The 21,747-nt window shown below is 41.5% G+C and overlaps 2 protein-coding genes across 6 annotated transcripts in view; both read right to left on the bottom strand.

Moving 5' to 3' along the window:
- Nucleotides 1-21,747, bottom strand: part of LOC124146392 (leucine-rich repeat-containing protein 74B-like) — a 442,719-nt gene that overhangs the window by 399,662 nt on the left and 21,310 nt on the right. The window lies entirely within an intron of this gene.
- Nucleotides 17,560-21,676, bottom strand: LOC125383249. The gene is made up of 2 exons (XM_048401572.1): nucleotides 18,022-21,676; nucleotides 17,560-17,651 (listed from the first exon to the last, which is right to left on the bottom strand). The coding sequence occupies exons 1-2, from the start codon at nucleotides 21,674-21,676 to the stop codon at nucleotides 17,560-17,562; spliced, it is 3,747 nt and encodes a 1,248-aa protein (XP_048257529.1).

Consider the following 21,747-nt stretch of genomic DNA (forward strand, 5'->3'; position numbering starts at 1 on the left):
GAGGATTTCGAACCACATTTTATGTAATATTAACCGCTAATGTTCAATTTGCTACATTTTTGTTACATTTGCTATAATTTTACTATATTTTTGCTATAATTTTGCTATAATTTTGCTAAGCAATTGCATAAGCAGCTGGTTGATCGGTTTTTAAAACGAGTTTACAGTGCTTTGTTGCCGCTAACACTTTTCTGACTTTATCTCGTTCGATCTTGGTATAAATGACGTCATTTTCGCGTAAACATTTCTCGAATGAATCTCGGTCTTTGCAATGAAACAGTGGTACCCATTTGGTCTGCTCTCTGAGATCTTTCAGGACAGAGTTGTATTTTTGAGTAAGTACCCAAACGCTATGTTGAGTATGCCGACCGGAGAATGCTAAATACGAAAGCATATCTTTCTTTTTTGTGAGTTCTTTACTCACGCTGCAGTCGTCTATTACGAAAAGGGTTGATTCTCCTTTGTATTTCTCGTGACATACTCGGAGGCAGTCTTGTAAACGATCGCCTGGATCGACTCTGTGTACCCCGTCGTCATTCACGAATTTGTCTGGCTAATTCGGGATCAGTTATCATATCGTACTCCAGCGAGATATTGTCAATGGAATATCTAGCATCTTCATTAGCAGATCTGATTACTCTACCGTAGTCATTAAAAGTGAGTTGGTATTCTAACCTATCGCCTAGGGATGCTTGATAAAAGGGCATGTGGGAAACTAGTAATTCAAAGTCTAAGGGAACATAGAATCTGTTACCTAATGCGTCAGCAACGGCCTTATCTTTTTCGTTGGTATCAACACCATTTTCAGCACCCACGCGCAGTCTCAATGTGTTCTTATTACAAATACCTTGGTACTGTAAGTTTTCCCGCTCTTTATCCGTTCTCCAGAGATCCATGTAGCAATAGTATACATCGCTATCGTCGATACTCAAATCTAATTACCGCTAATTTTAATCGCGATTTTCTTAACGATAGCACGACCTATGCTCTGAACGGGCTCCCTGTTAACGTCTGTAGAAGTCAAACTAATCGTAAATGCTAGTCGGACAGTTCCCGGAACTAACACATCGTGTGCGCCGAGATTAGGAAAGCGAACCAGAAGCGTTTGATTCTGATCGATGGTACTAGGGTTATTAGTTATAGTTACAGACTGACGAATTGCTTTGACCCCTAATGGATCTCGAAGTCTACGTTGTGGGTTTAACTTGCGTCCGTATTGCGAAGACATTGTTTATATTGAAATTATGTACCCTATGTTTAATATGAAAATGACTGATTTTGATATTAATGACTTTGATCTAAGTACCTTTGATGATCCGAATCGAACTGAAGAGGGTACTGATGAAACCAGGTTTAGTAGTCTTAACGATGAACTTTTACAATCGATTATTACGATACCTTTAAAGATGTTAGTCCTATTGTTCGTGACTATTTAAAGTTTACGATAGATAGTAAAGGAATATTGCGATTTCGTGGCGAACTGGATATGGATCTTATGCATTCTCGTACTCGTAAGCCCCTAGCCTTGTCTACGATAGCCAGACGTCGTGGTGGTATCAACATTATTCGCAATGAATTAGGTTTTGTGGACTACTCACGACTTTCCGCGAAGACTACTAAGGTTCTTAGGACTGTGCGTACTGAACTCGGTAATACAGATGATTTGGAAGAAGCCTCTAACGTGGCCTCGAACGGACTCGGAGAAATCTTAGATACACATTACAGGTATCGGAGTTTAGCATTAGGGATTTACGAGGTCTTGACAAGGCAATGCGAACAATGCGGGGAGAACTCATCAATAATATAGCCAAGATATCCGAAATCGACAAGCATATAGCTAAAGAGAAAACAAAACTTGAACAGGCGGGCGATGAGTTCAGTAGACGCCGCGTAGCGGAAAGATTGCGTAACTTAGAAGACGAAAGATTGGCCCGCCTCGAGGCTGCTTCCAGTAATAGAAAGGCACTTCGTTCGCAAATCAGTCGTATTTGAGAAACTATCGATCAAGTCCTCAACGATGACACTACACTGGCACTACACATTGTTCAGAGAACAGGGAATAACAATTGCCAGTATTTTAACCGCGTTGGGTTTTATTATATCGACTTTGACTCTCTCGTTAACAGGTGGCAGTACAGGTGGTGGTACACCGCCTAACGATAAAAATGGTATAAAAGAGTGGATAAAAAAGCATTTAAAAGCATTAGGTTCAGCACTGGGAAAGCTCGCTGAGAAAGCCGCGGCCGCACTTCCCGGTATAATAGGGAGTGTTGTTCTCTGGTTATTGAATTTATTAGCTAAGACCACCACTTGGCTTAGTCAAAACTTGTGGGGGTTGATCGTAGCAATTGCAGGGCTGTTGTACGTATTCGCTAAGAACTATTTATCCACCAAATCAGTTCGCTAACCAAATCATGAGTAAACCAACCGAGACTCCACCCACTACAAGCGCTGTTTTTTCATCGATATGTTGTTGATTTTTAGCCTCAATATGCGGTGGTACTTGTGCGTCAGTAGATGTTTGAGCATTAGTAGATGGTTGTGAAACATGTGGTGTTTGCGGCTTGACTATTCCCTTTTCGCCCGTGATCGTTTGAGTTATTAATTCGACATTCATATCTGAATTTATACCTGGTTTTTGTTGATCGGTAGCGATAACAATTTTATTATTATAGCCTATCACTTGACCGATCTTAAGTTCCATATTACTGGGAGACATGTATAGTCCCGGCGCATAAACGAAGTCCACTTTGGATTGAGCGTACTGTAATGCATCTTGAAAACGCTTTATAGACGATGGTATGTCAACTGGTGAATTAATGGCGTCCTCCACGTTTGCGACAAACTGTTTTTGCGCATCGAGCGCCGTCCCAGTACCGATAATGGATGTTCGTGTTTGAGATTGTGCACCAAGAATTGCCCATACATAAGTTCTTATCGATTCATTAAATCTTACAAATCCTGGGTTAGTAAAATTATTTTCCGTTTTATCATTAAGAAATTCATTCCAAGCGTTTGCGGTATCGTTCAGTTGTATAAATTTTGTAACAATATAAATTAAACCACTCTTAAAACTCATAATATCCCCTCTCCAATCGTTACTCGAAAGTTCCCAGTCTTTATACCAATGATGAGTTTTTAGAAAATAATCATACATTCTTATGTAAAGTTTGCTGGTATGCAACAACTTAAACGCATTAAATGGACCTTTGTTAACTTCTTTAAATAAATCATCGCTTTCTTCTTTGACGGTTATTTCCCCTGTGTAAGGAACACCTAGACCATGGTTTGCTCCTTTAATACGCCAATCTTTACTCGTAGAAATATTAAATTCCTGACAAATACGCTCATACGCGGACCTATTGTACGGATTATTTGTGGAATTCCACGCTCCATCCTGCGGTAATGGAGCACTAATTTCTTTAAGTATACGTCTAATCTGATAGTACACGTAAAATAATAAAACAGACTTATTTAGCATAAATCCTGGGGCATTAACAGATACGCCACATCCCGTTGTGGCACACCATATGGCAAAGTTTAACTGATTCTGCCAAAATTGCATCGGATTGTGAAACCAATCATGCACCATTTTATCGCTAGTTGCCGTGACCCTGTACTTTTCAAAGATATCGGGGAATTTAACGAAAAATTCAGCGCCAGAGGCAGTTACTATAATCGATTGATTAGTAATGTATCTCGATTTCATATTTAAGTTATGATATAGTATCATTGTATATTTAATATGTATGTTACACTCCCGGGAATAACAAATGGTCAGTCTATTGAACTGCTTCATACTATCGATAACTCGGATGGACAACTCGAAGTAGCTCTATGCGACGTAACGTATTACCAACGGTGGACCAATATAAGTGCTGCGAGAAGAAATAATGAGATATTTGTAATAGATGACCAAAATAGAATTAATAGAATTATTACTATACCTGATGGGTATTACAGCATAAGCTCACTCAATGATGAATATTTTAAGTCTAATATGGAATTTTTTAATACTAGTAAAATTAGTATCACACAAAATGAGGCGACTGGGACAGTGAAAATCATCAATGGAAACACAAAAATAATTATTGGTGAGAACTTAGCATACACACTTGGATTGGGAGGAGAAAAAACATTATCACGCGGAGTAACAATGTTTGTACATAATGCATTACCCGATTTAGTTCCCTATAAAGAGTTGTTCATTCATCTTGATCAAATAAGCACGACGGATAATATTCAACAAGAAAGTCCTTCAACTCTTCTCAGAAGTGTTCCAGTGAAAAATGAAAAATATAATAGCGGTAGAACGGAATCTTTCTCGTTATTACAATATAAAAAATTGAAGCGTGGTATTATTTCAGACCTCAAAATTTCTGTATTAGATGTAAAACATCAACCTGTACATATAGGATACTTAAGTGTAACACTCCATATTAAAAATAATGGTTGATGCCATATTTAAGTTATGATATAGTATCATTGTATATTTAATATGTATGTTACACTACCTGGAATAACAAATGGTCAGTCTATTGAACTGCTTCATACAATCGATAACTCGGATGGACAACTCAAAGTAGCTCTATGCGATGTAACGTATTACCCACTGTGGACCAATATAAGTGCTACGAGGGGTTATAATAATGAGACAGAAATAAATGGTAAAAAATACATTATACCTGATGGGTATTACAGCGTATGCTCACTCAATGATGAATTTTTTAAGCCTAATGGAATTAGTCTAACACAAAATGAGTCAAATGGGTTACTGATTTTAAACGCTGGAACAAAGGATGTAAAGCTTTACGTGAACTTAGCATACACACTTGGATGGAGAGGAGAAATAACAGTACTCAAGACATCAGATCAGGGACTCTATTTACCTGAGTTAGTTCCCTATAAAGAGTTGTGCATCCATCTTGATCAAATCAGTAAGACAGATAATATTCAACAAGAAAGTCCTTCAACTCTGCTCAGAAGTGTTCCAGTGAAAAATGAAAAATATAATAGCGGTAGAACGGAATCTTTCTCAACATTACAATATAAAAAATTAAAGCGGGGTATTATTTCAGACCTTAAAATTTCTGTATTAGATGTAAAACACCAACCAGTACATATAGGATACTTAAGTTTAACACTCCATATTATAAATAATGGTTGATTCCATATTTAAGTTATGATATAGTATCATTGTATATTTGATATGTATGTTACACTCCTGGGAATAACAAATGGTCAGTCTATTGAACTGCTTCGTACTATCGATAACTGGGATGGTCAACTCGAAGTCGCTCTATACGATGTAACGTATTACCCACTGTGGACCAATATAAATGCTGTAAAAGATAATAATAGGATAATGATATTAACTTCATATGGTACTGTCAAATCCATTACTATACCTGATGGGTATTACAGCGTAAGCTCACTCAATGATGAAATTTTAAAGCCTAATGGAATAAGTCTCACACAAAATGAGGCGACTGGGACAGTGAAATACAACCATGCACATAATATAATTGTATTGGGCCAACCAGGTAGAGAGGAATTTAGTCGCTTAGATGGTGCACATCCTTATATTAAATTACCCGATTTAGTTCCCTATAAAGAGTTGTTCATCCATCTTGATCAAATAAGCACGACGGATAATATTCAACTAGAAAGTCCTTAAACTCTACTCAGATCTATTCCAGTGACAAATGAAAAATACAATAGCGGTAGAACGGAATCTTTCTCGTCATTACAATATAAAAAATTAAAGCGGGGTATTATTTCAGACCTCAAAATTTCTATATTAGATGTAAAACACCAACCTGTACATATAGGATACTTAAGTGTAACACTCCATATTAAAAATAATGGTTGATGCATCAGGCCCTGGAACAGTAAGACAATGTAATACAATTGCACTTTCAGATCTCGGAGACACAGAAGGATTTGATTTAAACCCGGTTACAATGGTAAGTTATACGCTTTACACTTACACGATAATGTATACAAGCGGAAAGAAGTCACATTCACGGGTAATCTAGGAGATTTAAGCGATGTCGACGTTAGTAGACTCCTTAAAAACACTTCGTACAATATTACTCGCAACGACGATAATAAATGGGCTATGGTCGAAGCAAACATCGAGTGGCTACTGAATATCGTCATTACCCCACCTTATGTGATGATAGGTAAGGGACATAATTTAACTAAGATAATAAATAGTGGCATCGTACTCACGGCTTATATCCCGTCAAAACGAAAAAGTGTGTTGGTCACTCCCCTGCCAGAAAACCCAGGTCATATGTTATATAGTCGTCCGGCCTTAAAAAATGTTACTTTAAATTTGGTTACTGAATTCGAAGATATTAAAGTTAACTTGAGTGCAATACCTAATATTTCTACTCTTATTATTGAAGTCTTGTTCGGAGATGCACCGGTAGATGCCTTCGAAATATTACCAGGTCTATCGATTAAATGGCTCAAGAAACATGAGCGTCAACGTTGCAGTATTATTCATATCGGAGCATCGCCCGTTGCAACCCTCGAGGGGGTCCAAATTATTAAAAGTGACAGCATTTCTCTTTCTAAGATATTATTGCCGTATAATATACATTTGATAAGATTGATGTATAGTCTCAAAACATTTAAGCAAGACCAATTAAAGACTATTATATGATCGTAATATACACTATGAGTTTATATCCGGCGCTCGGTGAAGCATTTGAAAAGATGGAAACTGTTGATGGATTTCGATTACATCAAATAAGCGACATAAAACATCGAATAGGGAAGGATAGGGAGTTGAGACTTGGATTGTATAAAAAGTATCGCAGAGCCGTGAATGCTCTGGACAGAGTTGACACCGCTCTTGTAGTATCTGGCATGGGACTCGGTGTAGCGGGTATCGGTTTACTATCAACTATAATCGCCGCGCCTATCGTGCTTAGCATGGAAATAACAGCTGGAGTCTCGGGACTGGCAGGAATAGCGATAAAATTCATTTCTCGTAGGTTACAAAAGAAAGCATTAAAACACGATAGTATTCGGATACTCGCCGAAGCAAAGTTGAACAGCATTGAGGATCATATTTCGACAGCAATGGCCGATTGTAAGATATCCGAGGATGAGTTTCGTTTAGTGCTGTCGGAACTCACCAAATACAACGAAATGAAGCAGGAGATTCGATCAAAATCTCGTAAGACCAGTGGTATTAGCGAAGACGAGAAAAAAAAGTTCATAGAACAGGGGAGGCAACAAGCGCGTCAATTATTCCGTGCCAAAACCAAAGAACTGGTTGGAGATTAAAAATAGATTGCTTACTATCGTTTGATCACATTTAGACAAATGCTTACATAAATATATAATAATGGAGAAAGCTATTCAATGGAGAGAATTACCACAAGGTTTTTATTATATCAGTGATGTCAAACTAACCAAATACGGTTATCAATTGTTTCTTATCAATTTACAAAAAGAGTGTAGTTATATAGTCTGGTCTCCTAGTAAAATGAACGAAGAACTTAATAAAAATGTTGAATATCGCTTTATCGATAAAAATAATAAAGAATATTTTTATTACCATTTAGACTCATCTAAAGCAATGATTGGCCCCAGGTATTGGTGAGCTAGACCCAATTTAACTTAATCTTATGACTATCGTTGAATCGCATAGTCATTTTGGCATAAAAAATTCCCTCTGTAGTAGCAGTATAGGTATATAAATCTGGCTCCAGTGGAAGTGGTCCAGAACCCCCATTACCTATACTACTTGGGATTTCAATAAACTTGGTTGTAGCAGGGTCAACTGCAAGTACACTCACAAATGCGGTAAGTGTGGCAAACATTCCCACAGCTCTAGGACCTGCTTTCGATGGAATGGGGTCCAACCGACCCCATACAAGCCCAATCAGCCTTTCCCTAACAGAAAACCAGCCGTCAAGGCAGGTGAATTCAATGGCCCCTTCCCCCGTGGATCTCAATGAAATGGCACCCTGGTTACGCCAATATGCTAGGGTCAATAACAGAGATGCAAATTATTTATGGGTAGGTTTTAGCTTTGGCTTTAAGCTCGAGTTCCAGGGAAGCCATATGGGTCGCCTGGCACGAAACTTGCGATCAGCCACGCACCAAGACACTGCAGGCTACGTGAAACAAAAACTACAAAAGGAAGTTGACCTTGGCAGGATGGCGGGCCCCTTCAAGGACACCCCCCTGGACAACCTCCAAGTATCCCCAAGAGGCCTGGTGCCCAAGAAGCAGCCAGGCTATGGTCAGCATCTGGGTAAGCATGCGGAGGAATTCCGTCTAATTCACCATCTATCCTATCCCAGGGGTAAATCTATAAATGACTTCACAGACACAGAGGCCTGCTCCATTGTGTATGCCAGATTTGATGAAGCTACGCATATGGTTCAACAACTTGGAAAGGGAGCACTACTAGCAAAATTCGACATTCAGTCGGCCTTTAGAATTATACCAGTCCATTTGGTATGGTTTGGCTGCTCCATATCTTGCGCCATATTTGAAACCTTTAGTACCTTCTTGCAATGGTGCATGCAATCACATCTTCCAACGTGTCAGATAATGCATTACCTGGATGACTTCCTAACGGGGGGCACAGCAGGCACCAGCCACTGCTCAGACAACCTTAACGGATGCGTGAATACACTGGAACAGCTTGGGGTCCCTATTGTGCACGACAAGACGGTGGGCCCCACGACCAAACTGACATTCTAAGGGCTGTAAATCGACACCAATGCAATGCAGATCAGAATCCCAGAGTCGAAGATCAAGGAGGCGACAAGGGAAATCCAAGACATCCTGTCAACAGGTAACTTCAAGGTCACAAAAAGGGCCCTTCAGTCCCTCATAGGCAAGCTTAACTTTATCTGCAGGGCTATACCAATGGCAAGGGCATTCAGCCGAAGGCTAATCGATCTGCTTAGCAAAGGTAAGCAACCATTTCACCACATTAGGATTACCAGCTGGGTCAAGGAAGACCTACAAATGTGGCTAACATTTCTTACGAGTTATAACGGCATTTCAGTGTTTCAGGACCAACTATGGGTAGACAGCGATTTCCTCCAGCTGTTTTCAGACGCAGCGGGTGGTGCCGGCTTTGGGGCCTACATGCAGGGCAAATGGTTTAACGGCGCATGGCCAACCCAGTGGGTGACGGATGGAACTACACGGGACTTGACGCTCCTGGAGCTGTTCCCCATCACGCTGGCCATCCAACTTTGGGGCAAGCAACTCGCAAACAAAAAGGTCCTCTTTTACTGCGACAACCAAGCCGTCGTAGCAATAATCAACAAACAGTCGACCAAGGCCCCCAGAGTGATGAGCCTACTCCGTCGCCTAATCCTGCAGGGCCTCCAATATAATATTATGTTTAAGGCAAAGTATGTATGTTCCACTGCTAACACTATTGCCGATGCTCTCTCGAGGTTTCAGCTCAAACGCTTCCGAGAGGCAGCACCAGCAGCGGACCAGAACCCCACACCTATCCCGTGCAACATATGGCTGATCTGAGGCAGGAAGCCAGCAGACTCCTACAACAATCTCTGTCTACAAATACATGGGCCACTTACTAAACAGGCATCAATGCCTTGCACCAGTTCCGGTCCACACACCAGCTACAAGAGGTGTGGCCAGTCCCGCTGGATCAGGTCGTAAACTTTATCGCTTATCTGTCAGTCACTCACCACTCCCCTAACACAGTCAAGACTTACATTGCAGTGGTGTCTTCACACCACAAATTCCACGGGCTCACTGACTGTACAAACCATTTCCTGGTAGGCAAGATTTTAACAGGCCTACACAAATCAGCGGGCCGACCAGACACCAGAAAACCGATCATTGCAGATCTGCTGCAGGTAGTAACCAACAATCTGCCTCACGTATGCTCATCAGCATATGAAGCCAGGCTGTTCAAGGCAGTCTACTGCACAGCCTTCTTCGGCTTCTTTAGGGTTAGCGAACTGGTCCAAACTGGACCCGCAAAAACAGGTTGCGCCATCCAGAATTTAAGCTTCTCGGGCAACCCTCAGCAGCTTTCAATCCATTTACTACACTCAAAGTCTGATCAGTACAGGATGGGGACAACAGTTACAATGTCATCAATACCAGGTAATCCGCTATGTCCGGTAGTCGCCATCAAGTACTACCTGGAGGCGCGCCCCTCCGGCCCACAACATGCATTCGTTCATTTCGACCATTCCCCCATTACAAGGTACCAATTCCAGGCACTCCTAAAAAAGGCCTTAGTACACAGTTTTATGTGTATGGGTGTATGCTTTTATATGTTTGATAGTATATCAGATGCATTTAGACTTGAATTGAAACAAGAAGGCTTGGTTGCGTAACTTTGCTTGAATACTACACCTGGGGAGCTGGCTGACTGAGCGGGTTAAGTAATTATGTCACAAGTGAAGCTTGTAGCTAATCAGCATTATAGTATAAGGTTGTGGTGATTCAAAAATAGTTAGTTTTTCTGCTTCTTGGGTGTTGGCCAGACCTGTATTTTAACCTCCTCATTTTTAATGTTAAAGTTCAGGACACTGTGTGAGAGAGTGTATCCCATGTCGGGGCTTGTGAAACTGAACTAGAAATCATGCTGATATTTGCAAACGTGTGCCTTGGAAAACTTGCAGTGTGAGCTTATGTGCAACTATGGATATATGTATTTTTTGTGGACCAAGGAGTGGAGTGAACAATCAAACATGGAAATCAGGGTGACTATATAAGGATACAATTTGCTGTAGCCCTTTGATGGTGATATTATTTGTACATGGTAGCCCAAGCCTAATTCTCCCATACCAAACTCAGCTGTATTGGTGATCTATCATGCATTATTAATAAATATCTGTTCCTAATTGTTGTGCGATCCTTTCATTGTGCGAATGGATTTGGAGTGTATCCCTTCGTTCCACTTCCACTCGTAACACACAGCAACATAAACACGGCTTGCTATTCTTCGCACTCCTTCCGCATCGGGGCAGCCACATCAGCAGCCATGAACGGGGTGCCCGAACACCTCATACAACAATACGGCAGGTGGAAATCAGATTGCTACAATGCTTACATATGCTTACCAACAAATTCAATGTTACACAATTAATTCAAATAGTCTTTCATGGTACTTACTACACTTCTTATTGTTTAGTTTGGATGGTTGGATCCAGCTACATGGCCAGGGCATGGTAGTACTTGCTCCTGAAGGGCACCAGTCCGAACCAACCGAGGATGCTATGGCTGGCACGAGGGGGGATGAGGTGGAAGGAGCTGGACACCGTTCTGGATGCACAGGTCAAGGCGACACGGCGCAGCCCCAGAGCCCTTATCATTCACCTGGGCTCCAACGACCTGTGCTCGGTCAAGGGCAGCCAACTCTACCTTGACATGGTGGCATCAATCCTTCGGATACAACCCCAGCTTCCTGACACCAAGATCATCGTATCCTCAATTCTGCCCAGGCGCTACTGGCACGATGCCAGGGATCCACTAAAGATCAAGGGGATGCGGAAGAATATCAACCGCCGACTGGCCAACCGAGTCAAAGAGCTCGCCGGTACAATGGTGCCACATCCCCAGATCCTGGCATCAGACAAGACATGGTACGCCTGGGAGGGCGTCCACCTCAGTGACAAAGAATTGTGTGTGTTTACGGACAATTTATTGCATGCCCTGGCACTTGTTTTGCGCCAGTAAGGATGTTATCTCCACAGGTTAGTGTTTCTTTTCAGTACATAGGCAAGCGGGGCAACAATGCTATCTCCGCGTATCGCGTGGCCGTGGGTGTGGGGTAGCACTCTGGTGCTTTGTGGCGGGGTTCTTGTGGGCTACACTGCTAGTAACGAATTAACTTGCTTCCAAATTAATACTCTGCTACCTGCTTTTCAGCGGGAACCTTTCCGGGGTTACCTGCTTCTCAGTGGGAACCTTGTCTTTCCCGACTTTTCAGCCGGGGAATCGTAAAATAACATACGTTGGGGCAAACAATTGCCACATATATGGGCCCGGCGGCGGAAGTCGTCTTGTCAAGCGGTAGCTGACAGTTGGGTCCGCGGCGGTAGTCGCACAATGGTTTTGCTAATGGGGCCAGGCAGTGGGATCTGCTTTGGCCGGTACCTGGGGCCGGGCAGCGGTAGTCTGACTAAGGCCAGCAGCGGGGAGCTGCTTTTGGCAGCGTGGGAGTTGCCAAGCAATGGTAGCGTTTAAATATGCTACCGTGGGGGCTGGTCAGCAGTATCAGTCTCAGGCCAGCAGCGCTAGCTGCGAATCGGCGTTGGCCACGCTAGTGGCCATGGCAACGGTAGCATTTTGGTATACACAATAAGCAGCTTAGTAGCCCACTAGTACCTGCACACCCTCGGCCATTTAACCCAATCTCATCTTCTGTTTTTAGTATAGGCACGGGCATCCACGGCTCGGTGGCCCGTGCCTCTCCTTGGCATATCGCGGGATAAAGACCGCAAGAAGAGAATCATTCTTAGTACCCCATTAATTGTATAATTTCAAGTGGAGTTGGAAAGACGGAAGGTAGACACGTGAACATTGCCTTCCACTGCGCAGCACAAGTCTTACAGTAAAATGTTCTTGTTATTGCAGTGCTTGCTTATTCCTGTTGTGAAAGTATTGAACCTCTCTAACATAGCCTATAATTTTGAAAAAATACATATATTTGGCAAGCAACAACACTCATTAATTCTCAGCTGTCAGGACTAAATCTGTCCTTTCATGGACAACATTAACAAATAGTTTACACATTTTATATGTGTTCATTACAAATATTTTATAAAGGAATGTCATTTCCACTATGAATAGAAGTATTTCAAAATATATACACAGTGTTCCCGGTGGCTTTTGAAACTGCCAGTCCTTGTGGACTGGAGACTCTAAAAATCACCTGTTCCCCCTAATTGTTGTCAGTCCCAACGGGCCCAGTCAACAAATAAAAAAACGTATGAAAATTATTTGGGTTTTAATTCTTTCAACATCATGTTCAGTGCAAAGATGTCATCTCTGAAGTAACTTAGTTAGATCTATATGTCATTCACACAAACTTCTCTCTTTTTTTTCAAACATTTTGAGACAAAGTCGCTACAAATGGATGTTTAACCTAGAAATAGACAAGGGGAAACCCTGATGGTAACAGACAAGCTGACTTTGTTAGTAAAATGTACTTATATGAATATCACTGATGTTTTGTTCAACGACAAAGATTTATAAGGTACTTTATTTGCCGGTCCAATTTTACCAGTAAAAACCTGGTAATTACCGTTAAACGGGAACGCTGCATACAAAAAACATAGAAAGACCAGTTTAATAAAAACACTGTGGGGATTCCCAAGTAGCCTTTGCTTGCTGTTATATGGGTGGGTCGGGCAGGTGAATTTGCGCTGATGTGGCACTTGATTCTGTGTGTTTTCACTCATGTGTAACCTTAGGTTCCGGGTACTTTTCCCTTCTACCTTTGGTCACTTGTACTTATCAACCACTCCTTGGTTCTAGGGATGATGTAGCTCTCTCAAAATCACAAGTCAGGTGGTTTGCTCCAGTCCTTTTTATTTATGATAGAATTAATCATAAATATACACACATGGTCCTCAGATAAGTTCTTGTTGTTGCCTGAATTACTTAAGTACAACACATACCTACACTACATTTCAAAAGTCACTTCCCCTGTATCGCGAAACTATTTCTCTATACGTTCGCAATAGTGCCGTGAAAGTATCGCGAAAGTGACTCGAAAGTGGCGAGATAATACCGCGAAAGTGGCTAGAAAATGCCGCGAAAGTTGCGCGCTAATGCCGCGAAGTTTCGCGTAAGTGGCGCAAAAGTGCCGTGAAAGTGGCGCGATAGTGGCGCGATAGTGCCGTGAAAGTGGCGCGATAGTGCCGCAAAAGTCGGTAATAGTGCCGAGAAAGTGGCGGCATATTGGTACACTGCATGTACACTTCAGAAATGCTGTCGTGCGTTACTTCCCCATGTATGTCGGATGTATGTTCAATCTAACCTGGAGCTATATAAGCATGTTGCTCGTGTTATATTTAACAGGTGTAGGTGGTAGGTCCATTAACAGTATAAAGCTTTACATGGATAAAACATTATGTTCTTAAAACTGTATTTTTTCCGCAAGGATGCATGACCTATTCTATATTAATCAATAAGATTATTTAGCATTCAGGATTAAATATATGAAACTACATTTCGCTTTGATGTGCTTATGAAAACGGAATAACTTTCCTCAAAACGAAGTAGAAACCAGGTGATACACGGATGATACATACATGTAAGGAAGAGAATTTATGGATGGTAACTTTATTATGAGGAACACAATGTTTCGAAGTAATATTTACTCTTTCATCAGATGAAGGAGTAAGTATACACTCCAAAACATTGTGTTCCCCAAATTAAAGATGCCTTCCTTATGTGTTGAACTTGCAAATGATTTTCAAAGACATGATCCATAGACGGTTTTAAAATGATAGGTCAAATACTGTGTTGTTTATCTGTTCCAGATAGTGGTAAGTTGTAAGATGAGTTTCTGCTCGTTAATCAGACAAACTACTGCTACACTTGGTTTGTGCAAAAGTTTATGCACGTATACACATGTCGAGTGTCTCAGATAGTGTCTAAATGTAGTTTTAGTAGTTGTAGTTCTAAGTGTGTTTTTGTAGGTTTAGAATTTTAAGGTTTATTGGCAGCCTGTTTGTTGTACTTTGTTAGATGCGGCCGAGTAGGCCTGTTTTGATTAGATATATGCCTAGTGCTTTAAAGGTTTGTAAGTCATTTAGGGGGTTTAGTACCGTTGCTAGTGTCATTTGATTGTTGCAGTTTAGAGTGGATTGGAGTGTTGTTCTATGTTGCTGGTACTGCGTGCAATATAGTATTATGTGTTCAGGAGGTTTTTTTTAAGTTGCAGTTGGGGCATTTCCCGGATTGGTGTTTTTTTAGTTTGGTGTAGGTGGGAGTTTAACTTAGTGTCGCCTGTTTGTAGTTTAGTTATTTCTGATAGTTATTTTGCCACTTTTGTATTACTTTTAATTTAATCTTTTTACATTGGTAGGTTGATGCTTACTTCTTCTAATTTTAGTGCAGATTTGGCTGCTTTGTCTGCGTGTTCGTTGCCAAACATTCCAACGTGGGCAGGGATCCGTACTATTTCTATGTCTTCACCTAGTTTAAGTAGATTGTTGGCGCTTTTAATTTTTGTTGTATTAGTTTTGGGCGGTTTTTGCGTTTTAGTTTTTTTTATAGCCTGGAGCCCACTTAATGAATCTGAAAGGATTAGGGTTTTTGGTGGCGGGGTCTGCAGATATACATGTAGTTGTGATTTGATGAATTCTTTATTCTCTAGACATTCGAGAGCGAACCAGACTGCAACATTATTCACAATGAATATCTACTCCAATAAAAAAAAGCACCCCACAGTTTATTATGTAACTTATAGCGAGACAACTCGGAGAGTTAATTACATTGTCTACTCACAATGCTAAGCAGGTGCACGAAATAACAGGAAGAGTCATGCGTTATATAACATCATAAACGTGGAGGATGAAATCCACCTTCCAGCAAATTGTAGGAGTAGGGCAGATTCAGCTGTGCAGACAATTGAATAGTAGCGTTAACCAGTGGCATTTAAGACGTTTTTACATTTAAGAACATATGTAATACTCATGGTCATTAGGACGGAAGCGCAACAGATATGAACGATATCGATAGGTTTGTGTGAGGAACAAGGATTACCATATATTTGTGACACAAGATCTACATGTATACTGTATTTTTCAGTGAGTATTTGTACGTGGGCCTATGGCCTTTATACTGAAAAATAAAGAATTGAATTGAAATAAAGAATTAAATTGAGTTGACACAAGATCATATTTCTTCGTCAGCAACATCTCACATATCCTGTGGTATCGTGTTTGCTTAGAATATAGAACAATGACTTCAAACACATTACACTATGCAGTCATTTTGTCGTCTTGTTCTAAACATTCCGTCACTGAAATAGGATTGCTACGCAGTATTTAATTAACTTGTTACGTTGATTCGAGACCAGAGAACATGTTATGTATCGATACCGGTTGTTCGTGAGAGAACATAAAGAATTAACGTCATTCGTTTCAAAAGTTTATTCCTGCTACACCATCACTTGGATACATGAAATTGTGTTTGTGTTTGCTTCATGCGTCTCATAGCACGTCATACATGTGTTTACCTTCTACCGATTTCTTCATGTTTCCAACTGTGTTGGACCGCAGGTGACAAAGTAAAGGGAAGTAATTCTCGAAAGTTACGGAAAAACATAAATTGCTATTCAGTAGCAGCTTAAATTAAAACGAAAAATGATTCTACTTATTGTCAACAAAACCCCACCCCACCTGACAGAGTTAAACGTCACAGTCTATGTACCTGATAAACAGGTAATTCAATGATAGATGATTGGAGATCACATCTACACTGTCTATTCAAGAACACACACTTTCACAGCAGGTCTTGTGTATTCACCCTTGGGAGTTTTCACTCTCAAAGTTCTCACTTCACTATCATCACCAGGCAGAATGTCAATTATTCTTCCCATTTCCCACTGACCTCTGGGTTTAGAGTCATCAACTATCAGAACAAGATCACCGACCGATATTCTGCAACCACCAACTCTCCAGCGATGCCTTACTGTCAAGTTAGGTAAGTACTCTCTCATCCATCGACGATTCAGATGATCTGCAAGGACTTGGGCTTGGCGCCATCTTTTTCTGCTGCACATCTCTTTGTCCTGGAACACATCAACTGGTTGGAATGGGTTAGATCTGCCGAGCAAAAAATGGTTCGGTGTCAAGGCGGTGAAGTCGTTTGGGTTTGCACTGTTGTATGTCAAAGGTCGACTGTTCAGCATTGCTTCGACTTCAATCAGAGATGTGCGAAGCACGGATTCATGAACAAGGGTTCCTTTCAAAACACAAGTTAAGGCTGTTTTTACAGATCTCACCAGTCGTTCCCATGCACCACCAAAGTGCGGACTAAGCGGTGGATTAAAGTGCCACTGAATACTTCGCACACACAGGAAGTCACTGATTTGGGCTTGTTTAAGATTGTGAAGGCACTGACGGAGTTCGTTGTCTGCTCCATGAAAGTTTGTACCGTTATCGCTATACAAATGTTGAGGGTTTCCACGACGCCCGATAAAGTTTCTGAGGGCGAGAAGAAAATCATCTGTTTCCAATGAATCAGCAACCTCAATGTGTACTGCCCTTACAGACAGACAAGTAAACAAACATCCCCACCTTTTCATTGTGCTTCGCTTGAACTTTACCAAAATCGGGCCAAAGTAGTCCACTCCAGTATGAGAGAATACTCCATCTGTAAGGCTTACACGACATGATGGAAGGTCTGCCATCTTGGGTGCAACTGGATTCACGGAACGCTTCCTACACTCTTGACAACTTCTGACAGCACGCTTTGCTAACTTTCTTGCATGAAGAGGCCAGAATCGCTGTCTTACTGTAGCTATAATGTGTTCAGTACCACAGTGAGCATTTTCCTTGTGAGTTTTATTCATCAGTAGCTGTGTGACTGGGTGATAATCTGGAAGGAGGAGTTGATACTTTGCTTCTCTTGGAATAGTAGCTTTTCGAAGTCGTCCTCCCACTCTGAGATGTCGTCCATCATAGAATGGTGATAGTGTTATCAGAGATGATTTTGGAGATATTTCGTTTCCGGATTGAGCACAATAAATCTCATCTTGAAATGCATCCTTTTGTGCTTCTTGAAACCAGGCGAGCAACGCTTCCTCACATTCACTCACTGTCAGACTTTCATATGTTACAGGTTTGAGGTCAAGATGCCTGAGTTTCAACAGAAAGTTTCTGGCTGCTCTGAGAACCCAAGCTGAAATGCGACACAGTCTTTGCCATGTAGAATAGTCAGCTGGATTCAACAAATTTGTGATTTGTGGTTCAGTCAAATGTCTTTGATTCAGATTGATTTCAGATGATGCATTTCTAGTGGTCTTGAACATACTCTTCTTCACTTCAAGATCATCCCTGAGCATCTCAACAGGGTTTGACAGTTTTGGCCATGTGTCCTCACTTTTCCATAAGAACTCTGGACCCCGTAGCCATGGATGTGTTTCTGTGTGCTGTTTTGCTTGAAGTCCGCGAGTACAGTGATCAGCCGGATTGATATCTGATGGGACATGACGCCATTGTTGAGGTTTTGTGGAATCGTGGATTTCTGCTATCCTGTTAGCGACGAAAGGCTTGAATCGCTTGTTGGAATTGTTCAAATATTGTAACACTGTATTTGAGTCAGTCCAAAACTGAATTCTCTGGACAGGGACCATCAATTCTTCTTTGAGAGAAAGCCAAAGTCTAACCGCTAATACAGCACCTTGCAGTTCCAGCCTTGGAATTGTCAATGCAGGCTTAAGGGGGGACACACGCGTCTTTGCAGCCAGGAATGAACAAGTCACTTCATCCTGGTCAAGGTAAGATTTGTAGCGCATGTATGCACATGCTCCAAAGCTTTTCTCGGAGGCATCCGCGAACAGATGAACTTCAATGAGACTGGATTGTGATGAAAAGCCCTGGTGATGCCTGCACAGGTTGAATGATGACAAGTCTTGAATTTCTTCCAGCCAGCCATTCCATCTTGATTGAATTTCTAGTGGCAAGTTATCATCCCAATCAAGACCTAGCTTCCATAAGTCTTGTATGAGACACTTTGCGCGAACTGTGTATGGAGCCAAATACCCACAAGGATCAAAGATGGAGCTCACCATGCTTATCACACCTCTCTTTGTTCTGGCACTGTTGTGAATTCTTGGATCAAACACAAAAGTGTCCGAGACAATATTCCATTTTAGTCCAAGGGCTCTGATAGTGGATATTTCATTAAGATCAAGATTCTTTGAGCTAACAGCTCTTTCACTTTCAGGGATTGATCTCATCACAACTTCTGAATTCGAAATCCACTTGTGGAGGTGAAATCCACCCATTTTCATGAGGTATGTAATGTCTTGGATCAGCTGCACTGCAGTAGTTTCAGTCTCAACTGATTTCAAAAGATCATCAACATAGAAATCATTGAGGGCTGTATCGATCACTGACTGCTCAAAAAGGTCAGCATTGTCCTTAGCTGTGCGCTTCACAGCGTAGTTTGCACAAGAGGATGAGTCAGCTGCTCCAAACACATGTACTTTCATCCTGTACACATCCGGAGGACCAGGAGTCTTGAGATCTGATTTCCATAGAAATCTGAGTGCTTCAGAGTCCTCCTTAGGGACCCCCACTTGATGGTACATACCTTCTATGTCAGCAGCTATCGCAACTTCAAAAAGTCTGAATCGCTGGAGGATGCCAAACAAACTGTTGACGAGATCAGGACCAGTCATTAATTTGTCATTCAGAGATGTGCCCAAGTATGAAGCCGCAGCGTCGAAAACAACTCTCACCTTCCCTGGCTTATTAGGATTCATCACACCGTGATGAGGTAAGTACCAGGTCCGACATGATGAATTGTCAATTTCTTGAGCCAAGAGTTTCTCTGCTTGATCCTTTGACACATAATCGTTGAGAGTTTTGCTATAAAGAACACCAAATTCAGAGTCTCTCACAATGCGCTTGGTTAAGATTTTGAGTCTTCTTTGAGCTGCTTTCAAGTTGTTTGGCAATGGTGATTTATCACGCCACAGCATCCCAATTTGATAGTGTCCTTCAATTAGTTGAGTCGTTCTTTCAAGGATGTATTGTGCCTTTTCATCTTCAGTTGAATAGGGCTTTGTCTTGTTGTGTGAAATCGAAAAAGATTCTGTTTTCCAGAAGTCTTCAAGCTGATCACTCAAATGTTGATCACGAGCAATTGTGAGGTTAATTCTAGCTTGAGTTTCATGATACAGTTCATCATCACTGTGGGCTATTCCCATGACTGTCCACCCCAGCAGGGTTTTGACTGCAACGGGTTGATTTTCAAGTCCTCGGATCATGTCAAGTTGAAGGTGTGCTTCAGGGACATCAACACCAATCAACATGTTGACCTGGGTGGGTTCAATATCAGGCAATTGCAAGTCTTTGAGGTGTTCCCATTCCTCACTGATGCGCTGAGGAAGGCAATCAAAGGCATTAGTATCAACTGCCCAAGCTTCTTTCAAATGGATTCTCTGTGCATCAAGATCACTAGCTGATTCAATGTCAAGTGATACCTTAAGGGAGTTTTCAGTTGAAACACTGTTGTATGTTTTAACCTTGAGCTTTCTTCTCTCTCCATGGAGACCTAAATCTTTTACCAGATCCCTATGAATAAGGGTGACATCACTTCCTGAGTCTAACAGGGCAAAAGTCTTGATTATTCTGCCATTTGGACCAAAAGCATGAACTGGAACAATCTGCAAATACACTTTTGCTCTGGATGACTGCAGTTTCTTATTATAAACCACCAGTGGCTCAGAAAATACATTGTGCAGTAGTGTGTGATGTTTCTTACCACAATGTTTCTCTTGGCAAGTCACAGTAGAGAAACATTTGTTTGCTCGATGTGATGGTTTAAGACAGTTGAAGCACAAACTGTGATCGACAATTATGTCCCTTCTCTCAGATGCAGTCTGGTTTGCGAAAATAGGACACCTGTACAGGTAATGAGACTCACCACACAATGCACATGGCGCTTTTGCCTGTTTTGGTGTTGTATCTACATTGTCAATGATTGTTGGTGGTTTTGTTGATTGCTTTCTGACAATCCACTTCTCTTGAGGCTTGGTGTGCCGTGTGTCGTTCTTGCGACGTTTGTTGGTGTCTTCACGTGATGGCTCACTCAAAATCGGGATGGCATATGGGTTGAAGTCTGCTTCAACACGATCTCTCAACCAGTTCTGCAGATCAGTGAGGTTCGGGTCTCTGAAAGAAACAATGTTTCTAACGAACTCATTCCACCGGGTTACTTTGTCGATGGGAAGGCGCCTTGAAACTTTCAACACAATGTCAGAGCTGTTAAGGTCAGACAGGTAATTCAGTTGCTGCAATGTCGCAATACAGTCACGAACAGCAACATAGAGTCTACGCAATGCAGATGGATCATGACTAGGTACTTGTGCTCCTGAGGCCACGCTATCAATGAAAGCTCTGCACACTTTTATTCGATGACCGAATGAAGCTTTCAGCTCCTTGAGTGCCAAAGCATAGTTTCTTCCACTGTAACCAAGTCCTTGAATAAGTCGTTTGGCTTCACCATCAACATGCGATTGAAGTATGTCCATGCGTCTGTTGTCTGTAATGGCAGGCCTGCAGTGTATCTGCACGTAAAATTGCTCAACAAATCGTGGCCAGGTAAGAGCTTCACCATTAAACACTGGCAAGTCGATCTTTGGTAGATCACGTTCACTTTCAAGTTTTATCAGTGTATGTGACAAATTCTTATGTGCATCCAGGAACACTGGTGTGGTTTCTTGTCCGATGATTAATTCGTCTATCCACAAATCAATAGACTGTTGTTTCATGTGCACTTGTTCAAGTCTTGACTGTGGTAGTTGTTGTGTCATGGGTTCTTGGTAGAATGGCTTTGCATGAGGGTTAAATTGACTTGTGTGTTTTAAATCAGTCTGATCCAGCCACTGCTGTATGTACGCTTTACTGTCGTGTTTAGTTGCAAGCAGATCAGCTTGATTTTCATTGTCGTTCAGCATAGTTTGGTACATACGATGTTCAAGATCGGCTACTTCTTTAAGATGTCTTGCCTCTTGTCGCGCCTTTTCCG

This window comes from Haliotis rufescens, unplaced genomic scaffold (genome assembly GCF_023055435.1).
Source record: "Haliotis rufescens isolate VD_foot unplaced genomic scaffold, xgHalRufe1.0.p SCAF_22, whole genome shotgun sequence".
NCBI lineage: Eukaryota > Metazoa > Mollusca > Gastropoda > Lepetellida > Haliotidae > Haliotis > Haliotis rufescens.